The 22,325-nt window shown below is 56.1% G+C and overlaps 1 protein-coding gene across 10 annotated transcripts in view; it reads right to left on the bottom strand.

Annotated features, from left to right (window-relative positions):
* Nucleotides 1-15,450: 15,450 nt before the first annotated feature.
* EBF3 (EBF transcription factor 3) overlaps nucleotides 15,451-22,325 on the bottom strand; it is a 130,263-nt gene continuing 123,388 nt past the window's right edge. For 2 of the 10 annotated variants that reach the window (XM_062214475.1, XM_062214477.1), the window contains exons 12-17: nucleotides 21,939-22,004; nucleotides 21,357-21,534; nucleotides 20,337-20,525; nucleotides 19,796-19,993; nucleotides 18,894-19,006; nucleotides 15,451-18,063 (exon numbers count right to left, since the gene is read on the bottom strand). In XM_062214475.1, coding sequence (XP_062070459.1) covers nucleotides 18,046-18,063; nucleotides 18,894-19,006; nucleotides 19,796-19,993; nucleotides 20,337-20,525; nucleotides 21,357-21,534; nucleotides 21,939-22,004 — 762 coding nt within the window. In that variant the 3' untranslated portion in view covers nucleotides 15,451-18,045. The remainder of the gene's footprint in view (nucleotides 18,064-18,893; nucleotides 19,007-19,795; nucleotides 19,994-20,336; nucleotides 20,526-21,356; nucleotides 21,535-21,938; nucleotides 22,005-22,325) is intronic. The other 8 variants (XM_062214480.1, XM_062214482.1, XM_062214478.1 and 5 more) reach the window with 5 other exon arrangements.

Genomic DNA, 22,325 nt, shown 5'->3' with positions numbered 1-22,325 from the left:
GAACACAGCAAATGCACAGGGCAGTGGTCGGTGTGGAGCGCCGGGCGAGGCAGCAGGCGGAGTCACGCCGGTCTCGGGCTCAGCCGTGCTGTGCTAGGCCGGTTGGTCTTTTCCTTGCTGATTGGCACGTCCTCGTTACAGACCCCAGACACAGCCTTCCCCACGCAGACACCCGCGGAGATCTTATTCGTATCCACAGCATGCCTTTTCCCTTTTTTATTTTTTCTTGTGGGATCCTTCAGTGAGCAGAATTTCTGAGTTTTTATGAATTCTGGTTGTCTGTTTTTATTGCTAGTGCTTTGTGTGTCCTGCTTAAGGAACTTCTGCCTCTCGCAGTGTTACAGAGGTGTCATCCTGGGTTTCCTCGCAGACGCCGTGCAGTGTCAGTGGTGCTGGTCCGTCTGTGCACCCCGTACGTCTCACGTGGCGTTCTCGGCTCGCTGGGATGTCGGAATCATTTTTCCATGCGGCTGTCCGGTTGCTTTGCGAGTCTGTCCTTGGTCCCAGCGTCGTGTTGGTGCCTGGTGGAAAGTCCGTGCGTCTCTGGGCTCTGCTCTGCCCGTCTACGTCCCTGTCTGAGACGTGGACTGCGCTGTGTTCCGGCAGCCGCTGAGTCCCCATTTCCTCTTTGTAAGTTGTGCCTTCTGCGGCTGCTGGTGCGAGTTCTCCTCATATCCTCTGCAGTTTCCTGATGACTCGTACCGGGGATTTACCAATTCTGTTGATCTCTCAAAGATCCCTTTTTGATTCCCTGTGGGGACTCCCTGCTGTCCCTGTGACCTTGCAGCAGCCGTCCGGTCCGCCAGCGCCCCTGTACGGATTTGTGGGGTGGGGTGATGTGTGCAGACACTGGCTGCTCGCAGGGTCTCTGTCTGAGTCCGTGTCCCTCCCGCCTGTGGCGAATGTTAGCATTCGGACTCGCAGGATGACGGCTCTCCATCAACCCCAGAAAGAAATCCCAACTTTTTTTTAACACACATTTCTGTTTTCTGAGTTTTTTTTTTTTTAAAGATTTGTTTATTTGAAAGAGTTACAGAAAGAGAAGGAGATACAGAGAATGATCTTCCAGCCACTGATTCACTCCCCAAATGCCCACAACAGCCAGGGCTGGGCCAGGCTGCAGCCAAGAACCAAGAGCTTCATCCAGGCCTCCCATCTGGGTGGCAGTGACCCAGGCACTTAACAGGGTGCTGGATAGAAAGTGGAGCAGCCAGGGCGGTGCCGCAGCTCTCTTGGCTAATCCTCCACCTGCGGCGCCGGCACCCCAGGTTCTAGTCCCAGTTGGGCACCGGATTCTGTCCCAGTTGCTCCTCTTCCAGGCCAGCTCTCTGCTGTGGCCCGGGAAGGCAGTGGAGGATGGCCCAAGTGCTTGGGCCCTGCACCCGCATGGGAGACCAGGAGAAGCACCTGGCTCCTGGCTTTGGATCGGTGCAGCGCACCGGCCGTAGCGGCCATTTAGGGGGTGAACCAATGGAAGGAAGACCTTTCTCTCTCTCTCTCTCTCTCTCTCTCTCACTCTCACTGTCTAACTCTATTTGTCAAAAAAAAAAAAAAAAAAAAGGAGCAGCCAGGGCCTGAACCAGCACCCAGATAGGATGCCAACAGTGCAGGTGGTAGCTGAGCCCACTGCGCCACGGAGCCAGCAGCCCACCGACAGTGTTTTAAATGATGCTGTCCTCTCTCTCTTAAAGGAACCAAGGCCAGAGTGCAGGCCATTCTCTGAGGTGCGACGCCCGCTGCCGGCCAGGGCGTGGACGCCCAGCGCCCACCTCCTGCCCACACCTTGCTCCTGACGCCATGTCGACTGTCTGCCGTCTCAGGGCCTTTGCACACACCGTTCCCTCTGCCTGGGAAACTCCCCTCCTTGCTGCCGCACCGATTCCGTGTCGGTCTGCAGAGCGACAGCGCGGGACGTCAGGGAGAAGGCGCTCCTGTTCTCAGACCCCTCTGTCTGCACCGCCGGCCACATCGGCCGGGAGAGCACCGAGCACTCCCGCCTCTGTCGCTCACCGCAGTCGCCCTAGAGTCCTGCGGTGAGAACCACGCAGACTTCTTGTGCTTCTGTATGGGAAGACTCGGGTGTTTCAAAGGAGCCAGCCATCTCCAGGTTGTAAATTGTGTACAGAGTCAAGCTGATTCTAAAATGGTATGGGAGAGTTAGCGCCCAAAAAGGCTGTGAAAGTTCCAGAAGTCTGAGAGAAGATTGGCTCTTCCAGGAATAAGAATGTGTTTTTAAAAACTATAGGAACTGGGGCCAGCGCTGTGGCTTAGTGGGTAAAGCCACTGCCTATGGTGCCAGCATTCCATATGGGCGCCAGTTGGAGTCCCGGCTGCTCCATTTCCAATTCAGCTCTCTGCTATGGCCTGGGAAAGCAGTAGAAGATGGCCCAAGTGCTTGGGCCCCTGCACCCACGTGGGAGACCTGGAAGAAGCACCTGGCTCTCGCTATGTATTGGCACAGCTCTGGCCATTGCGACCAATTGGGAAGTAAACCAGCGGATGGAAGACCTCTCTCTCTCTCTCTCTCTCTCTCTCTCTCTCTCTCTGCCTCTCCTTCTCTCTCTGTGTAACTCTGACTTTCAAATAAATAAATCAGTCTTTAAAATAAAAAACTATAGGAATTAATGCTGGGTGTTCGGGTACACATGCCCAAGGAGGTCACAGATATTTTAAATCAGGGGAAGTAATGCTCTGACTTTTCAATATATGGTTTAGGATAATTTGCTTCCTGTTAAGAAGAAAATTTCTCCTGTCGAACCTGAAGCTAACCCTGGTGATATCAAAGACCTAAAGGTTAAAGGTGTGAAGACCCTCCAAGATCTATGAGAAACGTAAGGGGGCTTTGTTAGGAAGCTGACCACGGAGCTGGGGTGACACGGACTGCTGGGGCCGGGGGGGGGGGGGGAGCAAGGCCTGTGGCAAAGCCGCTGTCCTGGAGAAGACGCCGGCCGCAGACAGCGAAGTGACCGTCCCAGATGCAGGGAGCTCTTACAGAGCAACAGGAGGAAGACAGACAACGCACGGACGGTGTGCAGGGGATGCCCGCGGGCGGCCACAGAGGCGCGCGCACGGCCCATGACCCAGAAGATTCGCAGAGCCTGACGTGGTGCAGTGGAGGTGACGGCAGGGGGACGTCGTCGCCACCCACCCGATCAGCAAGAATTCTGACCCAGCGTGGCCTCCCCGGGCATCCAGGCCAGCAGCTGAGGTGGCCTGCTGCTCCCAGCACCTGGAGCGGTGCCTGGGACTTCGCACGTGCTCAGTGCACACGCATCTCCCCTCGAAGCTGTGCTGAAGCCTCTGAGCTCCACTCCACTGCTTTGTGTCCAGTCCAGGGGCCGCAAGCTGTGCGGCCTCCCCCGTCCACCTCCACACATCCTCATCTGTCCCCCTCCCCGACCCTGGCAGCCACAGCCCTGCTGTCTGCCTGAGAGTCTGACTGTCACGGTGGGCCACGCGGCTTTGTCTCCTGTGTGGGTCACGTGCCGTCTACATGCACTACAGCTGTGCCTCGGCAGCGCGCCTGGCTGGGGTCCCACAGCAGGGCTCTCCCCTTGTGCACAGAGCTCCAGGCACGAGGCTGAACACTGACTTTGCATGAAGGAGCAGGCAGGTGCAGAGGAGGCCCCGCGTTTCGCGACGTGCACAGAGCGGGGTTTCCGGAGCGCCGCCCTCCCCCGCCCCGTGCGACCTCAGTCTGACTGTTCGCACCGCTGTTTTGCCGTCTGAGCCGTCTACGGTGGAGCTCGTGTCAGGTCCTCCCTGTGCGATTCTGTGTGAGTGCGTATAGTGGTGGCACACTTAGCCTGACTGCCGTGGGGGTCACGCTGGGTGAATACGCCACAGTTTTGTGTGTGCATTTTCTAGGGATGGAAGTTGGGAGTTTTAAAAACAGAGCTGCAGGGGCTGGCGCTGGGGCGCAGCAGGTTTAAAGCCCCAGCATCACACGTGGGTGCTGGTTCAAGTCCTGGCTGCTCTAGTTCCAATCCAGCTCCCTGCTATGGCCTGGGAAACAATGAAAGATGGTCCAAGACCCTGGACCCCTGCACCCACGTGGGAGGCCCAGAAGAAGCTCCTGGCTCCCAGCGTCGGATTGGCTCAGCTCCAGCAGTCGCAGTTGTCTGGGGAGTGAACCGGCGGATGGAAGGCCTCTCTCCCTTCCTCACTCGCTCTGTCTCTACCTCTCCTGTAACTCTTTCAAATAAGTAAAATAAATCTTAAAATAAATAGGCATTCACTGTGCTGTCCATGTGTTTGGCGCCCATGGGCGCCCATTGCTGTTGGTCACACGCCAGCCGGGGCATCTCTGTCTCAGGGATTTCTGCTGTGGCTGAACCAGCTGACGCCTCTGCCTGCACTGGGGGAGTCCTGGCCGACCCACACCTTCCCCAGGGCTTCTCCCGTTAGCCATTCCTGCGTAGCGCTGTTCCAGTCCGGGAATGTGGCCACCCCTCTGATTAGTTAGGTCTTTGAAAGTTTTTTCTCAACTACGTTTGGTGGTTTATTTCAGTTTATCAGTCTTGAATGACTTTATTCAGTTTATTGATATTTGATATCGTGCTGCCGTTGTACGTGGTATTTCCTGGTACGCGTTATCCTCTAAATGCTCATTTTCTCCTTATTTGTGACCTACACACTGTTTTCCTAGCAGAGAATATGAAAACTTCCAACGAGGGACTGGGTTGATGGCTGCGCTGTCTGTGTGATGGGCTATTATTCCACACACGGGAAGGAGGGAGCTGGCACCGGGCACGGGGTTGCAGGCTGAGAACCGAGTGGGGTTCAGCATGCAGGCTTGTCCTGCCTATAAAGTCTTCCCCGGCTGACAGCCCAGGTACCGAGCGTCTGCCTGGGAGGGAGCAGGTTCAGGCGAGTGAGATGAGGATTAACCTTCCCCCAGCACGGCTTCATGGCTTCATTTTTTACAATAATCCTGGATTAAAGGAAGTAAGAAGACAGCAGATGATTCGTCTGTAATGCCGGTCTTCTGGCTCGGGGCTTGGCCCTCAGCGGGGCCTCCACACGCAGGGCGGGGCTGACGTCTGGAAACCCCCATGGTCCCCGTGCAGACGGGCGGCAGGGAGGCAGGAGACTTTCCTTTCTTGGAGAGGTGTGCACAAGTACTTCAGGAAAGTTCAAGGAAAATAGGAAACCGAAAGGAAAATTTAGTTGCACACCTGGGTTCCACCCCAAGTCCAGCCTCCTACTGATGTGGGCCGTGGGAGGCTACAGTAGTGGTTCCCGCAAGCCACGTGGGAGACCAGGACTGGGCTCCTGGCTCCCACTCCTGTCTTTGAGGGCATTTAGGGAACGAGTCAGCAGATCTGTGTCTGGGTGTGTGTGTGTCTCACTCTGAAAAAAAAAAAAAACAAAAAAACAAAAAACCTTTAAAAAAAGGTTAAGTTTGGTACAAAAGAATTTAGGAACCCAGGAGCAGCTTTATCCAATGCGTATTTTCCTTGAACTTTTTGAAGTCCTCTTGTATATTATAAACTAATAAAAGCTGTACCATAGAGCAAACCCATACTGGATTATAAAAACCCGGAGTCTTAACAGGCCGACACAGGGGCTGGTGAACCAGCAGCAGGTGCCTTGGGCCAGGGCCCTTGGGCTCCCCTGTGCCCTGGGCTCTGGGTGCGATTACAGACGCTGTGGACTCTTCCCTCACCTGTCTTCAAATGCACAAAGCAAGGCGTGGAGGATCACACGGAAAATTAATTCTGCCTGAAAATATCTTATACTTTATTATGAGTTTATTGGATTGTTTTATTACTTAATGCTCTATTGTGAATGTGTTACATAACAAGATCCAGAACAGGTCTGCTAATTATCAGGCATGATAACCCTAAACAAGCTGGCAAGCTGCCTGCAGCCCCTCCCTGGCACTGCCAACGTGACCGTGGCCTTGGCAAGGAAGGAGATGCCGCAGGGCGTAGCAGCCAGTTAGGAAGGGTGCGTCCGTGTTTCCTGGTCAGGTTCTCGGGCCCTGGGCGAAGAACCCGGCCTTGGTTGAAGACTTGGATTGCACAGGTGTGGCGCCCGGCTGCAGCTGCAACCCCAGCACACCGGCCTGCCCCCAGGAGGCTGGCGTTCGCACATGGAGAAGGCACAGGTGTTGACGCGGTAAAGCCTATACCACATTACATGGCGTAAGTGCGTGCTGGCGTGGGTGCGATCTCAGGCAGGCAGGGACGTGTCTCTGGGAAGGGGAAGGTCTGAGCTGGGGACCACAGCCCTGCACAGGAGGGAGTTCCAGAGAGAGTAAGAGAGGGGCAAGATGGCAGGAGCAGAGGGAGCCAGCCAGGGAGGGAGGCGTGGGCTGGGTGCCGTACGTGACCAGCCACTGGCAGGGCCCCTGGGCTGCAGTGAAATGGACCTCCGGCTGCTGTGCCCACCGAGAGCTGACTTGGGAAGAAGCCAAGAACCAGGCCCAGGGCAGCTGCTCCCTGCCCAGGAAGTCCCAGTGTGGCTCAGGGCAAGTGTGCAGTCCACCAGCATTCGTGGTTTCCAAGGTAAAGGGAGAGCAAATTTTAAGAAACTTGAAGAGCAAAATAATGTGTTTAGAATGGTAGGAATGAGTGTTCTGGAATGTTCGGGGTTTATCATTCACTCGAAAGGCAGGGTTACTCCCTCCGCTGGTTCACTCCCCAGTGGCTGCAAGGGCCAGGGCTGAGCTGGGCCAGAGCCAGGAGCTTCACCCAGGTCTCCCACATGGGCGGTGGGGACCCTTGGGTCATCTGCTGCTGCTTCCCCAGGTGCACTAGCAGGGAGCTGTATCGGCAGTGGAGCAGCGGGGACACAAATCGACGCCATAGAAGATATTGGTGTCACAGGCAATGCTTTACCCTCTATACCACAGCTTCGGTCCCAAATGAAAAACCTTTTAAAAGCCATCTTGAGGGTTTTTTTATTTTATTTTTGGTTTTGCCTTTCAGAAAACTTGAACTTCAGAAGTGAGCCTTTAGGAGAAGTCTGTGTGCACACCCTCCACCAAGGGCTGGGCGGCCTCCCCCACGCCATGGCCTTTGCCTGCACTGGCCTCGCCCCAGGCGGCTGTCAGACCACGGTCTGCACCCCATGGGCCTGGGCATGGCACTGCCTGGGGGGCTGTCAAGGCACCTTCTTCCCCTGCTGAGATGTGGACAGCACCAGCCCTCCTGGGAAGCCAGGGAAGGGCTCAGGAGGCCTTGGACCCCTTTGTGCCCCCCAGGGGCTCACGCTGGGTCCAGCAGCATCCGCCTGGAAAATACAGTCTCCTCAGAACACCAGAAGTTCTTCAGAATCGTTCTTCTCGCAAAATAACCTCCCATTTTTATACTTTGATAAAACCACAGGACTGTTTTACGACAGCTTTAATGAGAAGTAATTCACATGCGATTCGCCAGCTCATGTGGAATTCAGTGCTCCGGGCAGCCGGCACCTTGGCCGCTGTCACACCCACCAGTTTTGTCTCCTCCAGGAGAGGCCCACGCCCTCATGGTCCCAGCGGACCCCAGCCCCGAGGAGCCCGCCCACTTCTTGTCTATGGTGTTTCCCAAGAGGGAGCTACTGTGCCTCCAATTTCCAAACTCCTGCAGGTGCTGTTGGGTTACTGGCACTCAGAACGGAAGCTGGGTCCCAAGGTCTTGGGGCAGGGCCTTTGGGAAGCATCGCCTCGAACTGGGTCATTAAGGCGGTGCACCTGCTGGAACCTTGGTGGCTTCATACGCACAGGGAGAAGCCGCACACAGTGGCGCACCGACAGACACACCTGCTCCCTGTCCACAGCCACTGAGGTCCGCCCCCAGCCCCCAGGACTGCCAGATGAGGGCCCTAGACCGCGTACTTCGAGAACCGTGAGTCAAACCACTTTTCATTATGGACTCAGCCTGTGTTCTGTCCCACCCGCGGAACCCTGGCTGGTACCCGGGGTCCTGCCACGTGTGGTTCTGTGCCGGTTTCTTCCACAGCCCTCCTTGGTCTCTCGTGTTTGGGCAGTTTAGACATTTCAGCTGTCACAAGTGAGGACTTGCTGTGTGGACGTGCACCCTCCCTTTCTCCAGGATTGGGAACTCTGGGCCCTGCGTTTGGAGCATTGGAGGGAGGGCTAGATCATTTCCCAGAGCGGCAGCAGCGGCGTGGGAGGGTCTGAGTCCTCCCCGTCGCCCGCAGTGCTGGTGCCCTGGCTCTGTGCCCCTGCCTGCCCTCCTGGGGGCCACGCACGTCCCGTGGTCTGGACTTGCGTGACTGACGGTGCTGAGAATCTTCTGTGCATATCGGCAATTTGTGTACCTTCCTTGAGGAAATGTCTTTGGGCCGTTTGCCCATTTGTAAGTGGAGTTGTCCTTCCAGTATTACTTTGTGAGTTCTTTACTTCTTGGTAGAAGTCCTTATCAGACGCAGGTTGAGCAGCTCGTATCCGAAGTGCTCGGGACCAGAAGTGTCTTGGATTTGAGACGTTTTCAGATGTTGGGATGCCCACAGGCCTTGTGACATTTTCAACAACATCGTTACACCACAGAGCGGAGAATAAAGGGAAAACACAGTGAGCAGTGTGTGTGGGGGCGCCGTGGCGACGCCGCGGGCCGTGTGTCCAGCCTGCGCACAGGCCTCTGGCTGCCCTATTCGAGTGTGTGTGTGTGCTGTGCCTGCATCCCGACGGTCACCTGTCGTGTGAGGTGTTGTCCTGTGAGCACTCAGACGCTCGGATTCGGGATGCGCGGCCCGCGCGTGGTGTGCAAGCGGCTGCTCCCGCTGTGTGGGGTGCGCTCCCCTTCTCGGTGATGTCTTTGCAGCAAAGGAGCTTTGAGTTGATGAGGTCAGTTCTCCTCCTTTCCCTCTGAGGCTTGGGCTCTGGTGTCACACGCCCGGCGTGTTGGGTAAAATTGCCTCATTTCTGGGTATTTCTTGTCAAACCCTAGGTTGTGATGAGATACCTGAGACACCTGTGTGTCGTTGTAAGAGCTTTGTGGTCTCTTACAGCCAGATCTCTAACCCGACTTGGGGTTAATTTTTGTACGTGGCACAAGCAGATGTCCAGTTTTGCTTGTGGCCATCCATTGTCCCTGTATCTGTTGTCAAGGAGACAACTGTGTGCCCATGCAATGGCCGTGGCACCCTTGCTGAAGGCCAGCTGACCGTGGACACCCAAGTGTATTTGTGGACCTCTGATGTATCCCACTGACCTGCCTGAGGTCCATCTGCTCCCACAGCCACCGACGGTCCAGCCAGTGGCAGGCGGCTCCACCTGCCTGGAGCTGGTTTCATCATTTGCCAGGCTGGAGTGGCACACCTGTCTTGGTGACCGTTGCTTTGTAGTAAGTGTTGAATCGCGAAGCCGAGTTGTCTGAGGCTGTTCGCCTTTTCTGAGACTGTCGTAGTTACTCTGAGCCCAGGAAATCCCATGCGAACTCTGCTCGCCAGTTCCGGCAAAGAAGCCCACTGCGACCCTGCGAGGGCGGCCTGGGACCCGCGGCTGGTCTGGCCGTCACCTACCGACTTACCAGCCGTGGTGCCCACCAGCTTAGACCGTTCGATAATCACACCACAGGAATGCTTCGGAGCAGCCATCCCCCGAGGTCGCTGGTCCTTTGGCCACGTCCTGCTGGCCCGGGTGGGGCCCCCACTCTGTCCACAGCGTGGATGTCACCCAAGGGGGCAGGTCTGCAGCAGCAAGGACTCCGCTGCGGGCTGCGTTCTTCCCCTTGGCGGCCCTGCCCCTCCTGCCAGGCGGGGCAGAGCGGTCCTCTGGGCTCTGGCTTGCTGCTCGGTCCCAGCGTCCTCTTAGCGTTGCTTTCACGCCTGCTGTACCCTCTGTCTGAACACCGTCCCTCTGCACGTTGGAGCTGGGGACCCGGCCTTCACGTGGTCGGGGCAGTCACTACATTTAGTATCAGGTCGTGTCCACTTCGCTCCACCCCGCTTTGTTGCAGGGAGCACCCTTGCCCGTGGCTCTGCAGGGTCCCAGCCATGCGAGTCTGGGCTCTATCTGCTTGGTTTGTTCTGTTCCAGTACCAGGTGCCTTGGTCAGTGTGGCCCATGGGAAGTCGGGGTTGGGGAAGTTCAACTTGTCCAGTTTCTGTCTCCATCAGCATGGCCTCAGCTCCTTAAATCATTTTCATTTCCACATAATTTTCAGTCTGTTTGTCAGTTTCCACTTTTTTTAAGCTTTACTTATCTGAAAGGCAGAGTTAGAGACCTTCCATCTGCTGGTTCACTCCCAGATGGCTGCAACAGCCAGGGCTGGGCTGCTCCAAAGCCAGAAGCTTCATCTGGTCTCCCACATGGGTGCAGGGGCCCACACACTTGGGCCATCTTCTACTGCTTTCCCAGGTGTGTTAGAAGGGAGCAGCCAGAACACAAAGCAGCACCCATGTGAATGCCAGTGTCACAGGTGACAGGTTAACCTGCTACGAGACAATGTGAGTCCCAGTTTGTCAGCTTCAAGAAAGGCACCCACTGGAACTGGGTCCGGTTAGGAGAACTGGCGTGTTCCCAGCAGTGGTTTCCCAGTCCATGAACATGGTATGTCCCTCCATTTATTCCGATGTCACAGCCTCTCCCTGGGCACCTCGTGGTTGTGGGGCACACAGCCTGCAGCACCCCCACAGCTTTCTTCCTTGGGGCTGGGTGTTTGCAGTTACGACGATGTATCGTTTTAATAATTCCATTACTAATTGCTAGTTAGTGTAGAAATACTGCTGCATCTTGCGCATGCATGAATCGGTCTTCCTAGATTCACTTATTAAATCTAAGACTTTGTACATTCTTCGGGGCTTTCTCATAATGCCAGTTTTAAAATCCTTTTTCTCCCGGAGTCATCTGGTCGGTAGTTACTCAGTTGCAGGCAACAGAAGCTTCCTCAAAGGAGTTCAAGTAAGAGAGAAGTTAGGAGAGGCCCCGGAGGGATGCCAGGAAGTGCAGGGCCAGGAATTTGGCTGGATGTTGCGGAACGTGGCCCTCAGATGCGTGGCCCTGGTCTGCACGCCATCCTGCGGTGTTTGGGAGCCGATCAGCTTCCGCACCTGGCCTCTGCCCTCCTGCCACCGCGTGAGCCCCGCTCAGGCTGTGCACGGCCCTGCAGCACTTACGTCCTGGGCCACTGCGATGGGTGCTGCCCGCCCTGCCCCCTGCACCGCGAGGGCACGGGAGAGACGCTGACACGCGCCGGGAGCCGTGTTCTCTAGGACACTTGGCAGAAGTCTTGGGAAACGTGAGTGGAACGGTGAGCTTTGACCTCTCAGACCCAGCAGCTGTTGATTTTGCCGAGCTCCTGAGTGCGCTTGGTTCAGATTACGTTTCCTCCTCGCTCTCCGTGTCCCTGGAGGTCAAAAACCTGAATCAGGTCGCAGCACAGCGCCTGCTGGCTTCGCTCGGTTTTGTGTCGTCGGTGGTTCCCGGTCTGTTAGGCTCCTTCAAGAGCCTGCTCCTCACAGTGTCAGCGATGCGCGTGACGGTGCCATCGTTGAACAAGCCCTGTACTCAGTCTCACGTCCTCACTGGTGATTTCCTCGAGTGGATTCCCGGCAGTGGGTCGCTAGTGCGTGAACAGGTTTTGAGTCTCTCGGCAGGAAATCAGATTGACTTCAGGAGGGCTGGGTGGATTCACTCCACTGCTCATTCTGAGTGCCCACCCCTCCACCAACCACATCAAATAATAGCTTCTAAGGAAAATATCACCTAATTTAATAGGCAAAAACATTCATCTTTCTTTTAATTTGCAGGCATTTTTAAGTGAGATTGGACATCAGTTCCTAAGCTCCCTGCTCACCTCTTGGGTTCTCCGTGAATTCACTGAATTTTCCTGTTTTCTCTGTGGTATCCAAGTCTTAGAGGTTTGCCAAAGCTCATTGTATATCAAGCATGCAAACCCCTGTAACTGTTGCAAGGATCTTTTCTCTAACAGTGGCTCCACCCCCACGCCAGCCCTGTGTTCTGGTCCCATGAAGATGGCCTGAGGCAGTGAGACACGTGGTTCCTTCTAGGTGGAAATGCAAGTTCAGGTTTCGTCTGAGCCATAGAGCCAGGCCCCCTTGCCGGCTGAGGGAGCTGCACAAAGGCCGATTGCTCGGACCTGCCAATGCTGGGGTGGTGGGCCGGGGAAGCTTGTGAGAGACACTCCTGTGCCTCCCGCCCCCCCTTCTTTCTTCACCAGCACCTGACTGCTGTCACTCTTCCTGGCTGTCCCCCTAAACTCGCCAGTCCTCCTGTGTCCCCCTCTCGTGTCCTGTCCTCCCCCATCCTGCCAGCGGGAGCAGAGGCACATGTGCACTGGGCCCTCTCTGGGCAACCGGGAAGCCCCTCCCTCTCACACCTCGGTGGCTGCACCCCTGCAAGCTGGGACTGGCTCAGTGCCCCCACCCCATGCCCCTGCCCGCGCTGAGAGCGGGAGGGTCCTGCCAGCCCGTGTGTGCACTGCACGCTGACCCAAGGGGGTGGGTGGGAAAACACAGACTCGTCAGAGCCCCTCGTGCTGGTGCAGGTCCCAGGGAAACAAGCTCCCCCCGCTTTGGGCACCTGCTGTGCCGTTGGCTGGGGCCATCCTGAGCCCGGTTTCCACCTCAGCCTGTGCAGGCGGCCTCGGCTGAGTTGCGTCCTCCAAGCCGGGCGCCGGGAGCTGCTGGTTTTCCAGGAAAGCAGGCTTTCTCTCCTGGCCTGCATCCCGATGGCCTCTCTCTCTCTCATTTTCAATTCCTGGAGACATCTGAAGCCTCCGTTGGTGGAAGGGGGGCAGGGTTCAGAGATGGGAGGCTGTGTTTGGCCTTGAAGGATTCACCGCCTGTCTGCGGAGAGCCAGCCCCTCCCAAACTGTGGAGGACCCGCTGAGGTGGTGTGAATGAAGCATCTTGCCCCTCACCCCAATCCGGGCTGTGGAGGTGGGCACCTGCTGTCTGACAATGTCTAGAACGTTCTACCCACTGTAGAGTCTCCATTTAAAAAGTGGTCTCCGGGGAGTCTTGAGAGACGACATTCGCCACCCCTGGAAGCCGTGGCCGCTTCCTCTTGTCCCAGGCCCAGTCTTTTCCAGAAGGACGAAGCGCACGCTGAGACCCGCTCTGAGGTGCAGGCTCTGAGCAGAACGTGTGCTCCCGGTCTTGGCCACTGGGCCTTGGCCACTGCCCCAGTCCACGGGCAAGGAGGGCAGGCACATGTCGCCCGTCCTAGGAACACAGGAGAGCCTCTGGGCTGTGGAGCTGACTGCCTTGGATGGCTCTGGGAAGACTCGGGGGGCCCCGGGGAGGCCATCCTGCCACTGCCCGGGGCAGGGCGGGCTCTGCACAGGCCAGCGTTTCAGCTTAGGCCGGATCCAGACCTCGTGGCCCAGGAGGAGTTGGCCGGGCTTGCTGTGCCCCCAGATCACATGCCAGGTGTGTGGGGGCCGTGCCCCACCCCCACCCCCCCTCCTGTGCGGCAGGCAGGCAGGCTGGCGTGGCACAGGGCACAGCCTGGTGGGCAGAGACTGACCACAACTTCCTGGGACGTCCCAGAGAAGTGCCCCTGCTGGCGTCACGGGACCTGCGCCTAGACCTGGGGTCCCTGCCCAGGGCCCTGGGCCCGAGGGACCTGTGCCCATCGTGGGCTCGGGTTGCTGGGGCCAGTGGGGCGGGCAGAGTCAGAGCTGTCAGGACCCCTGCTTGTCCCCAGGCCACGGGGGAGGGGAAGCCATGTCCACACTCGCTCCCAGCCTGGGAACAGCAACTCGCTCCCTGAGAAACCTGCGGCTCTACACCGGGACATGACAAATGACCAAGAAATCAATTTGTAATCTGATTGGAGGTTTTTGATTTCCTCTGATGAGTTTAAATTTCATTAAAAGCAACCTTATTCCCACATAAAAGGAATCCTTGAAGGGTAAAACGGGGGATTGTCTCACCGAGTACAAAGCACCCCAAGTCTTTTGTGTGATTTATTCACAGCATTAATTGTGAGGGCCGACCTGCGGTGTCCGTTGGCAGCTGTGCCGTTATCAGGGCCCGTGATCGGCCCAGCGAGCGGGGAGCACAAGGACTCGCATTGAGCAGGGGCTCCGCGGCGTATCGACACCTCGGTTATCAACGGCGCTGCCGATCTGCGGGGCCGAGACCGCGCTCCTGGGGCCGGAGCGCGCCGCAAATCACGCCGCAGCCTCTCCTCGTGATGAGAAATTGACATTTGTGCCTTCTTTGGGTTCCCCAGCCAGGAGATAAGGCGGCGCTGTGCTGGGGACGGCCTTTCCGCCCGCGCCCGGGCCCGGCTGCTCCCGGTGACCCACTTGATGGCTATGGATTTCATGAGGTCTTTTTCAGCATTTGAACTGTAAAAGGTTCAGAATGACACCACCCCTTATAGACAAAAGATAACCTTGCCCTTTGAATATATCGATTCTTTATTAACTAGGCTGTTTAATGCAATGAAATGAGGCATTAGATTGAAGCCCATTTCAAGTGCTTTGAATAATCTTTAAGAGCCCGAAAGACCTTCAAAGACAGCCCGACAATGATTGGCGTACGTTTCGAGAGAAAATGCAGTTCTTCTGATTTGAAACAGACTGAAGTAAGTTCTCTCTCCCAGGGCCCTGCAAGGCAGCGGCAAGGGAGCTGGGCACGCCCAGCGCGAGCTCTGGGTGGCGAGGAGGGGACTCCGCCCAGCCCAGCCCTGGCAGCTTGGAGAGGAGCCCGGGGCTTAGTGCGGCAGCGGGCAGGCTGCAGGCGGGCGCCCCAGCCTCTGTCCCGCTGTCTCTTTAAGGCTGATGCCAGAATGCAAAGGAACCTGATTTTCCTAGACGGGAGAAGGCATTCACAAGTTTCTCTGTGTTTTGAATAACTGTTTCCTGTTTTGCTCAGCAAAACAAGTAATTAAGACATTTGTGAGCGCTAATTTAGATCACACTTGTGCGTATGTGTTACAGAGCTGCAAGCCAAAACACGCAGACCCAGCTTCTCGCTGCCGAGCTGAAAAAACTGAGCGAAATGCAACGGGCAAACCGTGAACCCAGGAAGCCGACGGGCAGGCACGGCTCCGTGATTGCCGGGTGCGTCTGGCTACACCCAGCAGGTGCGGGCCACAGGGCTGGTGCTGGTGATGCTCAGGACGGACCTCAGCTGGCACTGGCACCCGAGCGCCCTGGCGTCTGCCCACCCGTGCAGCAGCCTTCCACTCGCCACGCCCTCACTCGGCTGCAAAGGGGCTGGGGCAGCGGGGTGGACAGCTGAGGGCAGTGGTACCCCCCGACCCCGCCTGGTTCTGCTGCGGCTCGCCTGCCTGTGGACCCAGCAGTGGGGTCGCCTCTGGGGTCTGAGCCAACTCAGGGACCGGCAGCTGCATTTCCCCAAGCAGGTGAGACGGCCAACTGGTCACTCTGTGGAATGTGGACAGAGACACAGCTCTGGAACCCCGCGTGTGCAAATGAAACCCCCACTGTAACCTGAGCATGCTCAGTCAGTCGTCTTAATAATCAAGAGAGAGAAGATGGCCAAAAGTGAAATTCACAGACAAGAAATACTTTAATTAAATATTGTGTAAAATGAACATTTTTATACAGTTAAATATCTGAAAAAATGTACAGATAAAACAATCTTATTGTAGGGTCTTTAACAGTAAAATCTACCATTGAGTGAAGCGCTCGATTCTGAGACAATGAAGCCATGAGGGCATCGACTACTCTACAACACAAACCGAGTGCGGGGATGAAGAAACTGCAAACGCTCTGACGTGGACAGGTGCGCTCTTCTGTGGAGCAAACCCTTGCGTACACAAAATAAAACGGAGGCGATGTAGTTCCAAAGCGACTTCTCAGGCTCCTCCTGGGGCTGCACGCGCAGCGTCCCGGAGCCAGGCTGGGAGCTGCCGGGCGCTGGGGACTCGGCGTTTGCTCGTTCTATTGAGTCCCTTGAATGGACCCTTTCCGAGTTGTGCATGGTTATTTTTGTCAAGAAAGTTTGTAGAAGTCCCTCCTTTTTGTTTTCAATTTGATTTCTGCTGTGGTTTGCGAAATGCTTACTGTGCTGTGTCTGCAAAGCATTGAGTGCAGTGGACAACTGACCCCCTGGGTCTCACTGTGGGTTTGGCACTAACAGGCACAATATCTGAGCGAGGTCATTCCAGTTTAGAAAGTACAGACGGTGCTATCGGATCGGACCACAAAAATGTGTCATTAAAAAATTAAAAACCAGCATGGACTCGGGCTCCCGGGAGACCTCGCTGGAGGAGCCTGGGAAGGCGTGGAAGGCAGCAGGAGGGACCAGACAGGAGCGACACCGGAACAGCAGGTTTGTGCTTTTGCTTGTGTGTGGGTTGAGTGTGGGTGTGTGGGTGTGTTTACACCATACATCTCCAAATGAAACACTGGCTGACGATCGTGGCGTCAGCCCGTGATAAAACAGCACAAAGGTTTTGTTTGTTTGTTTGTTTTTCCGAAGAAGTCCACTTTTAAGGCATCAGAGAAGTTAATGTGGCAAACGTTTTAATTAAAACATCAGAAGTAAATTTTATTTTAAACTTTAGGCCTCTGAATTTTCCAGTAAACACAGTTCAGCTATGTATGTGGCAAAGTCATGGGTGGCAGCTAAAATGACTTTTTACATTCTACAAAAAAATAAAAAGGACACAGCCCCAGACGGTGTTGCCGCCTCACGGCCGCTCCACATGCACAGGGTCTACGAGGGTTTGTCACAGCCGGGGGCACCGCTTCGTTGACTATACAACAAACTTTTTTTTTTTTTCAAAAGTATTTGTTCAGATAACTTAAAAATAATATAAAAATAAACAATGAATTTGACTTTTCCTCAAAATAAAAAATAAAGGACGGAAAGGCTAAACAATAGCAAACGCTGAAAGTACAAATGAAAGGGGGATGTGGTTCACTTGAACGAAACAGCTCGGAGGGACGACTCGCCTAACGCTCTTGCCGACCATCACAACACCAGGACGTGATCAAAAACCAATACCGACGAGAAAAGGAAACCGGCAGGAAAAGCAATGTACAAAATTTCAAAGATAAATACAATATTTATAATTGATATGTTACAAAATAAAGTCCCTTAGCAACTGCAAGTATTCATGGGAAACAAAGGGTTGAATGAAGGCCGTTTTATCCCTTATAAGACACATAAGAAATAAAACTTGTTTTTTCTAAATATTTAAGTGGATCTGAAAAAAATTCAAGACAAGTGTATAAATATTTAGCTACAACTTTGGCAAAATCACAAAAGTCTACAATTTTATAACCACATACAAAACACATTAGGGAAGAGGGATCTAGAAGTCAAAAGGACAATTTCTGGTACAAGAAACATAGACCTCACAGTAGCCTAAGAATGCAATAGTATATAGTGCTAGCAAAAGTGGAAAAAATGCTGCAGATCAAACTTGCTTACCAGGAAGCTCTAGCAGTGAGAATTGGAACCAACAGACAGTAGCATTTTTTTTCTCTGTCAGTGTGCTTGTTGAAGGCAAGAGAATTCAATATCAAAGTTACAATTTCTAACTACAATAAGTTACAAAGTTTCGTTTCATGAAGATGAAGGTAAGCAATGATAAACCCTCCCCACTCCCGCCACCCCCGCTTCTAATCATATAGTCATCCTCTTGTTCCAGGCTGATGGCTCATACCTCCTTGGCCCCCTTTGTATCACCACAAAAAAATATTTCACATTATAGAGATACACAACCATTGTGAATCTAAGTATGAGTACAGAAAAATGTCCGGAGGCATTTTTCCTCAGTGTTTCATGATCATCAAAATGGTGCATTCACGAAGATTCTCCCAACACAGATAGCAAGTACTAGACAGAGCCAAGACGGGGTCAGAAACTTTATACAAAATAGGCGTTGCTTTGTTCTCATTCTCCAGGACTGAGAAATGTGAAAATATGAGAAAAGTTCAGTCAGTACAATGGAATTGTTCATGAACAAGTAGGTTGTTTGCATGTTGATTCTTAATAGTTTAAATAAAATCTTTAAACAAAGTCTTTCGTAGCGTCTCGACTGCTGCTGCTGCTCTCGAAGATCGCCAGCACCGTCCCCATATGCTAAGCGTGTCCCCTGAAGTCCGTCCCCTGCCGCTGGGCGTCCCTCACATGGGCGGGACTACCAGCCCAGACATAGCTGCAAGAGAGGAGGGGAGAGCCGTTACCGCCAGCGAGCCCAGCCCACGCGCGGCTCCGCACCAGCCTCCGATAACCCACCTGGGGCATGGGAAACCTACTTCGTGGGACGGAAGCCCCCGCGGCCCCTCTCCCCGCAGCCCTCCTGGGCAGCGGCCCCAGCCCCTGACCGTCTCCTGCGGGAACAGGCTGCTGCTCCCCACACACTGGACACTGGCCCGGTCACTGCTGGGACCAGCTGAGGCTGGCTCCAGGGCTTGCTGGCTCCCTAGGGGACAGCCGGACCAGCCCCGGCATCCCCTCTGCCTTCAGCTTCAGCTAACGGTTCTGAATTGTAACGGTGAGTCGGGGGCCCACCTGCGCTGGACACGCAGCGAGAGGGCGGGCTCCGTGCTGCGAGGCCGCCAAGTGTGCAGCGAGGCTCTCGCGCGAACTGGTACGGATGTCACCGAGGATCTTTTAACCCTACTGTTGTTTAATTTTTGTCAGAATGATGGCTCTCATTAATTTATGCATAACATATTAATACATTTGTTCATGTAGTGATGTGAGCTTCAATTTCTCAGTTCATTAATTTCAACAATATTAATTTATCTCCGACTCACCGTTACAACTTTTATGGTGTGGAAGACCTGTGTGTGTACACACTGCCGCTGTGGCACCGGCTCTCGGCTGCCCGCGACACCACGTGCGTGGGCAGTGGGCAGGGCCCAGGCACCTCACCACCTGCCTGCTGAGCCGGCGGCCCCGGCTCGGTGGCAGCACCTGGGGGCCTGGGCGTCCCTTCTGACACTAATGGATGTGAAGACAATGATTTCAGATCACTGATACCTTTCCAGATCCTTTTTTGAGCATTAGTTCATCAAAGTGAAATATGGCACCAACTTCACATAAGGGCCAGTTTGTCTTCTCCACGGCTACGTCCTCGGCACCCAGCAGAGAGCCTGGCACACAGTAGGCGCTCAGTAAATACTGATGGAATGGATTCATTTTTTAAAGGAGAAACTGGATTTGACTTTCACCGGGAGGAGCATATACCAAAGGTGGTGTCTGAAAGAGGCCAGACAACGGCCACTTAATGCGAGTGCCTGTGGCCCCGTGCATGGGGAAGCCACGTGCCAGCTCACGAGGCCTCGGGGCAGCCACGTGGCTTCACGTGGCACACACGTCAAGGGCCACTCGCAGCCTGCACTGCCCAGAGGGGCTGGGTGCCCAACACACGTGGACCCTTCCACGCAGAACTGTGTCCAGATGGGGCCTCCCACGCCCTGGGGCCGGCCCCTGTCCCTCCTGCGTCTTCGAAGGATAATCACTTAGCAAAACGGATTCCCAACCACAGACGGGGCTGCAGCCTGCGATGGCACATGCATCCCCCTAGGTCTGGACGCCCGGCCCCTCTCCTGGACTCGCGCTCAGGCTGCGTCGAGGACCAAGGCTCAGCCTTGTGACCGCGAGAGGGGGCCCCGCCGCAGCACGGCAACCCAGCGTGCCTTAGAGTAAGGAGAGCCACGCGTGGGCTGTGCCCCGAGAAGGGCCGGCCTGAGCAAAGGCCCGGCTGTGAGCGCCAGGCTCCCGTCTGCCCACGTGAGGCCGCCAGGACCAGGAGGCGGAGCCCGGCACCAGTCGGGGCCCAGCGCGCACACACGGCCTTTCCAGCCCTGGCGGGTGGGGGTCCGGAGAGCAGCATGCAAAGCCGGGGCGGCGTGCGGCATCTGGGGAGGCGCCCGCCTCACCTTGCAGTCCGTTCCCGTTGGCGCTGGTGCAGGACGGGGGAGGGGAGGCCTGGGGCCGGACCACGGGCGCGAAGGCGCTCTTCTGTTTCACTGCGGAGATGACATTGGCAGGTGAGAATGAGAAAATGCCGTGTGTGCCGCTACAGTTTGAAGGGAGGGTGGCCGAAGAGGCTGCCATGGTGGGGCTGGACGGCACTACTGCAACAAAGCAAACACGGTCAGGACGCAGCCGTGGTGCGGCACCACGGGACGGCACGCAGGCCCGCCACAAGACACAACACCACATGCTTCCGGCGTGGCCACTCTGGATAACAGGCAAGTGCTGTGGGGTCGGAGTGTCTCTCCCGACGGGGCGGCCCCCGTGGGGTCCCGACCCCCGCGTTCGGGTCAATCCGCGGTCACCACTCGGACGCCCAGCCTCTGGGGCCACCCTTCCTTTTACCCAGCAGCTCACAGCACAGAACATCCAAGCAATGCACACACTCGACTTGGTAGTGAATATGAATGTGCGTGATGACGTGTGACAAAAACAGACACTTACTGCCGTAGGGAGAGTTAGCGGAGGAGCCATTAAGAAATCCAGGCGAGCCCGGGACCCCTAGATTGGCCATGGCGCCACTTCCATATCCATTCATGCTAGTGCTGACTGTGTTGTAATTGGACTGCTGGGGAGTACTGCTGGGGACGTATCCTCGCGGGGACACGCTGCTTGTATTGCGACTGTAGCCGACTGTTGAAATCCCCCCCCGGCCAAAAATAACGTTATTATCAGTGACAGACACCTGGGGTGGGGGTGGGGCTTCCCCGAGAATCCGTATCCTATACTCAACGTTTCTGAGTGCCCTCTGCTCTCCCCTTAGCCAGCTCGGAGAACCTCGTCACGCCAGCCCCGCTCCGGCTGTCGGCTTCGACAGCGGCCCGAGCGCGCTCCGATCGAAGCGCCAGCCGCCTCCACGGCTCTCCTTAGACGCAATTACCAGCAGCTCGGGCCCGCACTGCCCCCACGCGCCGTGAACTTTCAGCCTCACAGACCTTCAAATGCCAGGGCTGACAGGGGCAGCTTGTTTGTGGCCCAACTCCCCACATCTCTACCAGTGCTCCTTCTAGGAGTGGAGGGGGGGCGGGAGGCGGGGTCTCCCCACCCGGCTGGCTGCCTGCGTGGGTCTTAAAGGGGAAACGGTCTCAAGTCGCCGGCTCAAGCCACGAGGTGCGGTGACCTCGGTGGGCCGGGTCACGGTCCCACAGAAGCTCAGGGCAGGGAAGGCAGAGATACCCCCTCCCCGGGGACTCGTCCCAGACTCAGCCCCCAAAGCCCTGCACACGGCGTTGGCAAGGAGGCTCCCACTGGCTCCCTACATCACAGCTATCCCACGGCCTAGCCCGGTCTTTGGAGGGAAGCGACCTCTGAGTCATCGAAGGAGGCTGAGGGACTAGGGGGGCTGCCGCCGCACGTCCCAGCACTGGCGGGGAGAGGGGCCCACTGTGGGCATCCCCACCGGGCTCCCGGCACGCTCAGCTGCTGGAGCTAAGGGGGGGGGCGCCCAGGGACGCTGCGGCCTACCTTGGTCATTGGCTTGTGACGTCTCGGACACGTTCACGGCCAGCTGGCTGCTGAAGGAGTTCACGCCCATCATGCCTGTGTGTGCAGGGGTGTTGCCCAGGGTGGGGATCTGGTTGTGATTGCGGGGAACGCTGTACAAGGCCTCGGCGATGTCAGCCGCTCGCTTCAGGATGATCTCCTAGGGCGGGGACGCACGGGTGCCCGTCACCCCGAGGCCAGCTCAGCCGCCCCTCTGGCTCTCTGATGGGCCTCACTGTCCCTCAGCCCCGGCTGTGGTTCAGCTCAACTTTGGGACAGGAAAAGAACTTCCTTTGGGGAGGTCAGGACGCGCTGCACCTGCTCCATGGAGTCCTGGGGCCCAGAGACCCAAACTGTCCCTGACTTGTGCCCGGAAGAGCCGAGAGCCGAGAGCCCGGTGTGCACCTCGAGCCCCTAACAGGCTCTTTTGCTTCTGGGTCCTGGCATGGACCAATCACTACTTGAACACCTGGTGCAAGGGCAAGAATCAGGAAGCTGGTCTCTCTCCAGGCCCCGGTGAAGCCGTCCCAGGCCGCCAGCCACCCCGGCGGGCGAGTCGCTCACCTGGTTGTTGTGAGGCATTCCGTACAAGGCTTCCACGAGGTCTGCGGCCCTCTTGAGTAACACTTCCTAGAGGAAAAAGCAGACGGGCGATCTCAGGGGAGGACGGCCCAGAGCGCGCTGCCCGTCAGGGAGATGGCTCCACGCGTTACACGGGCAGGGGAGCCCCGACCCACCCGAACCAGTCCCAGCCGGGCGCCTCCGTTTGCAGCTGTCTGCGTGTGCAGCGCTGGTGGAGGTGCTGGGGGAGCAGAGGGTTGGTAGAGAAGGAGCCCATTCCATGCCTGGGTTAACAGCAGCATCTTACGGGCATTAAAACACACACACACACGCGCACACACACACGCACACGGAAGACAGGAAAGGCCCCGGCACCACGTTTGCCTGTTA

The sequence above is a fragment of the Lepus europaeus genome, chromosome 17, assembly GCF_033115175.1.
Source record: "Lepus europaeus isolate LE1 chromosome 17, mLepTim1.pri, whole genome shotgun sequence".
Classification (NCBI taxonomy): domain Eukaryota; kingdom Metazoa; phylum Chordata; class Mammalia; order Lagomorpha; family Leporidae; genus Lepus; species Lepus europaeus.
This window is presented reverse-complemented; position numbering and strand designations above follow the sequence as displayed.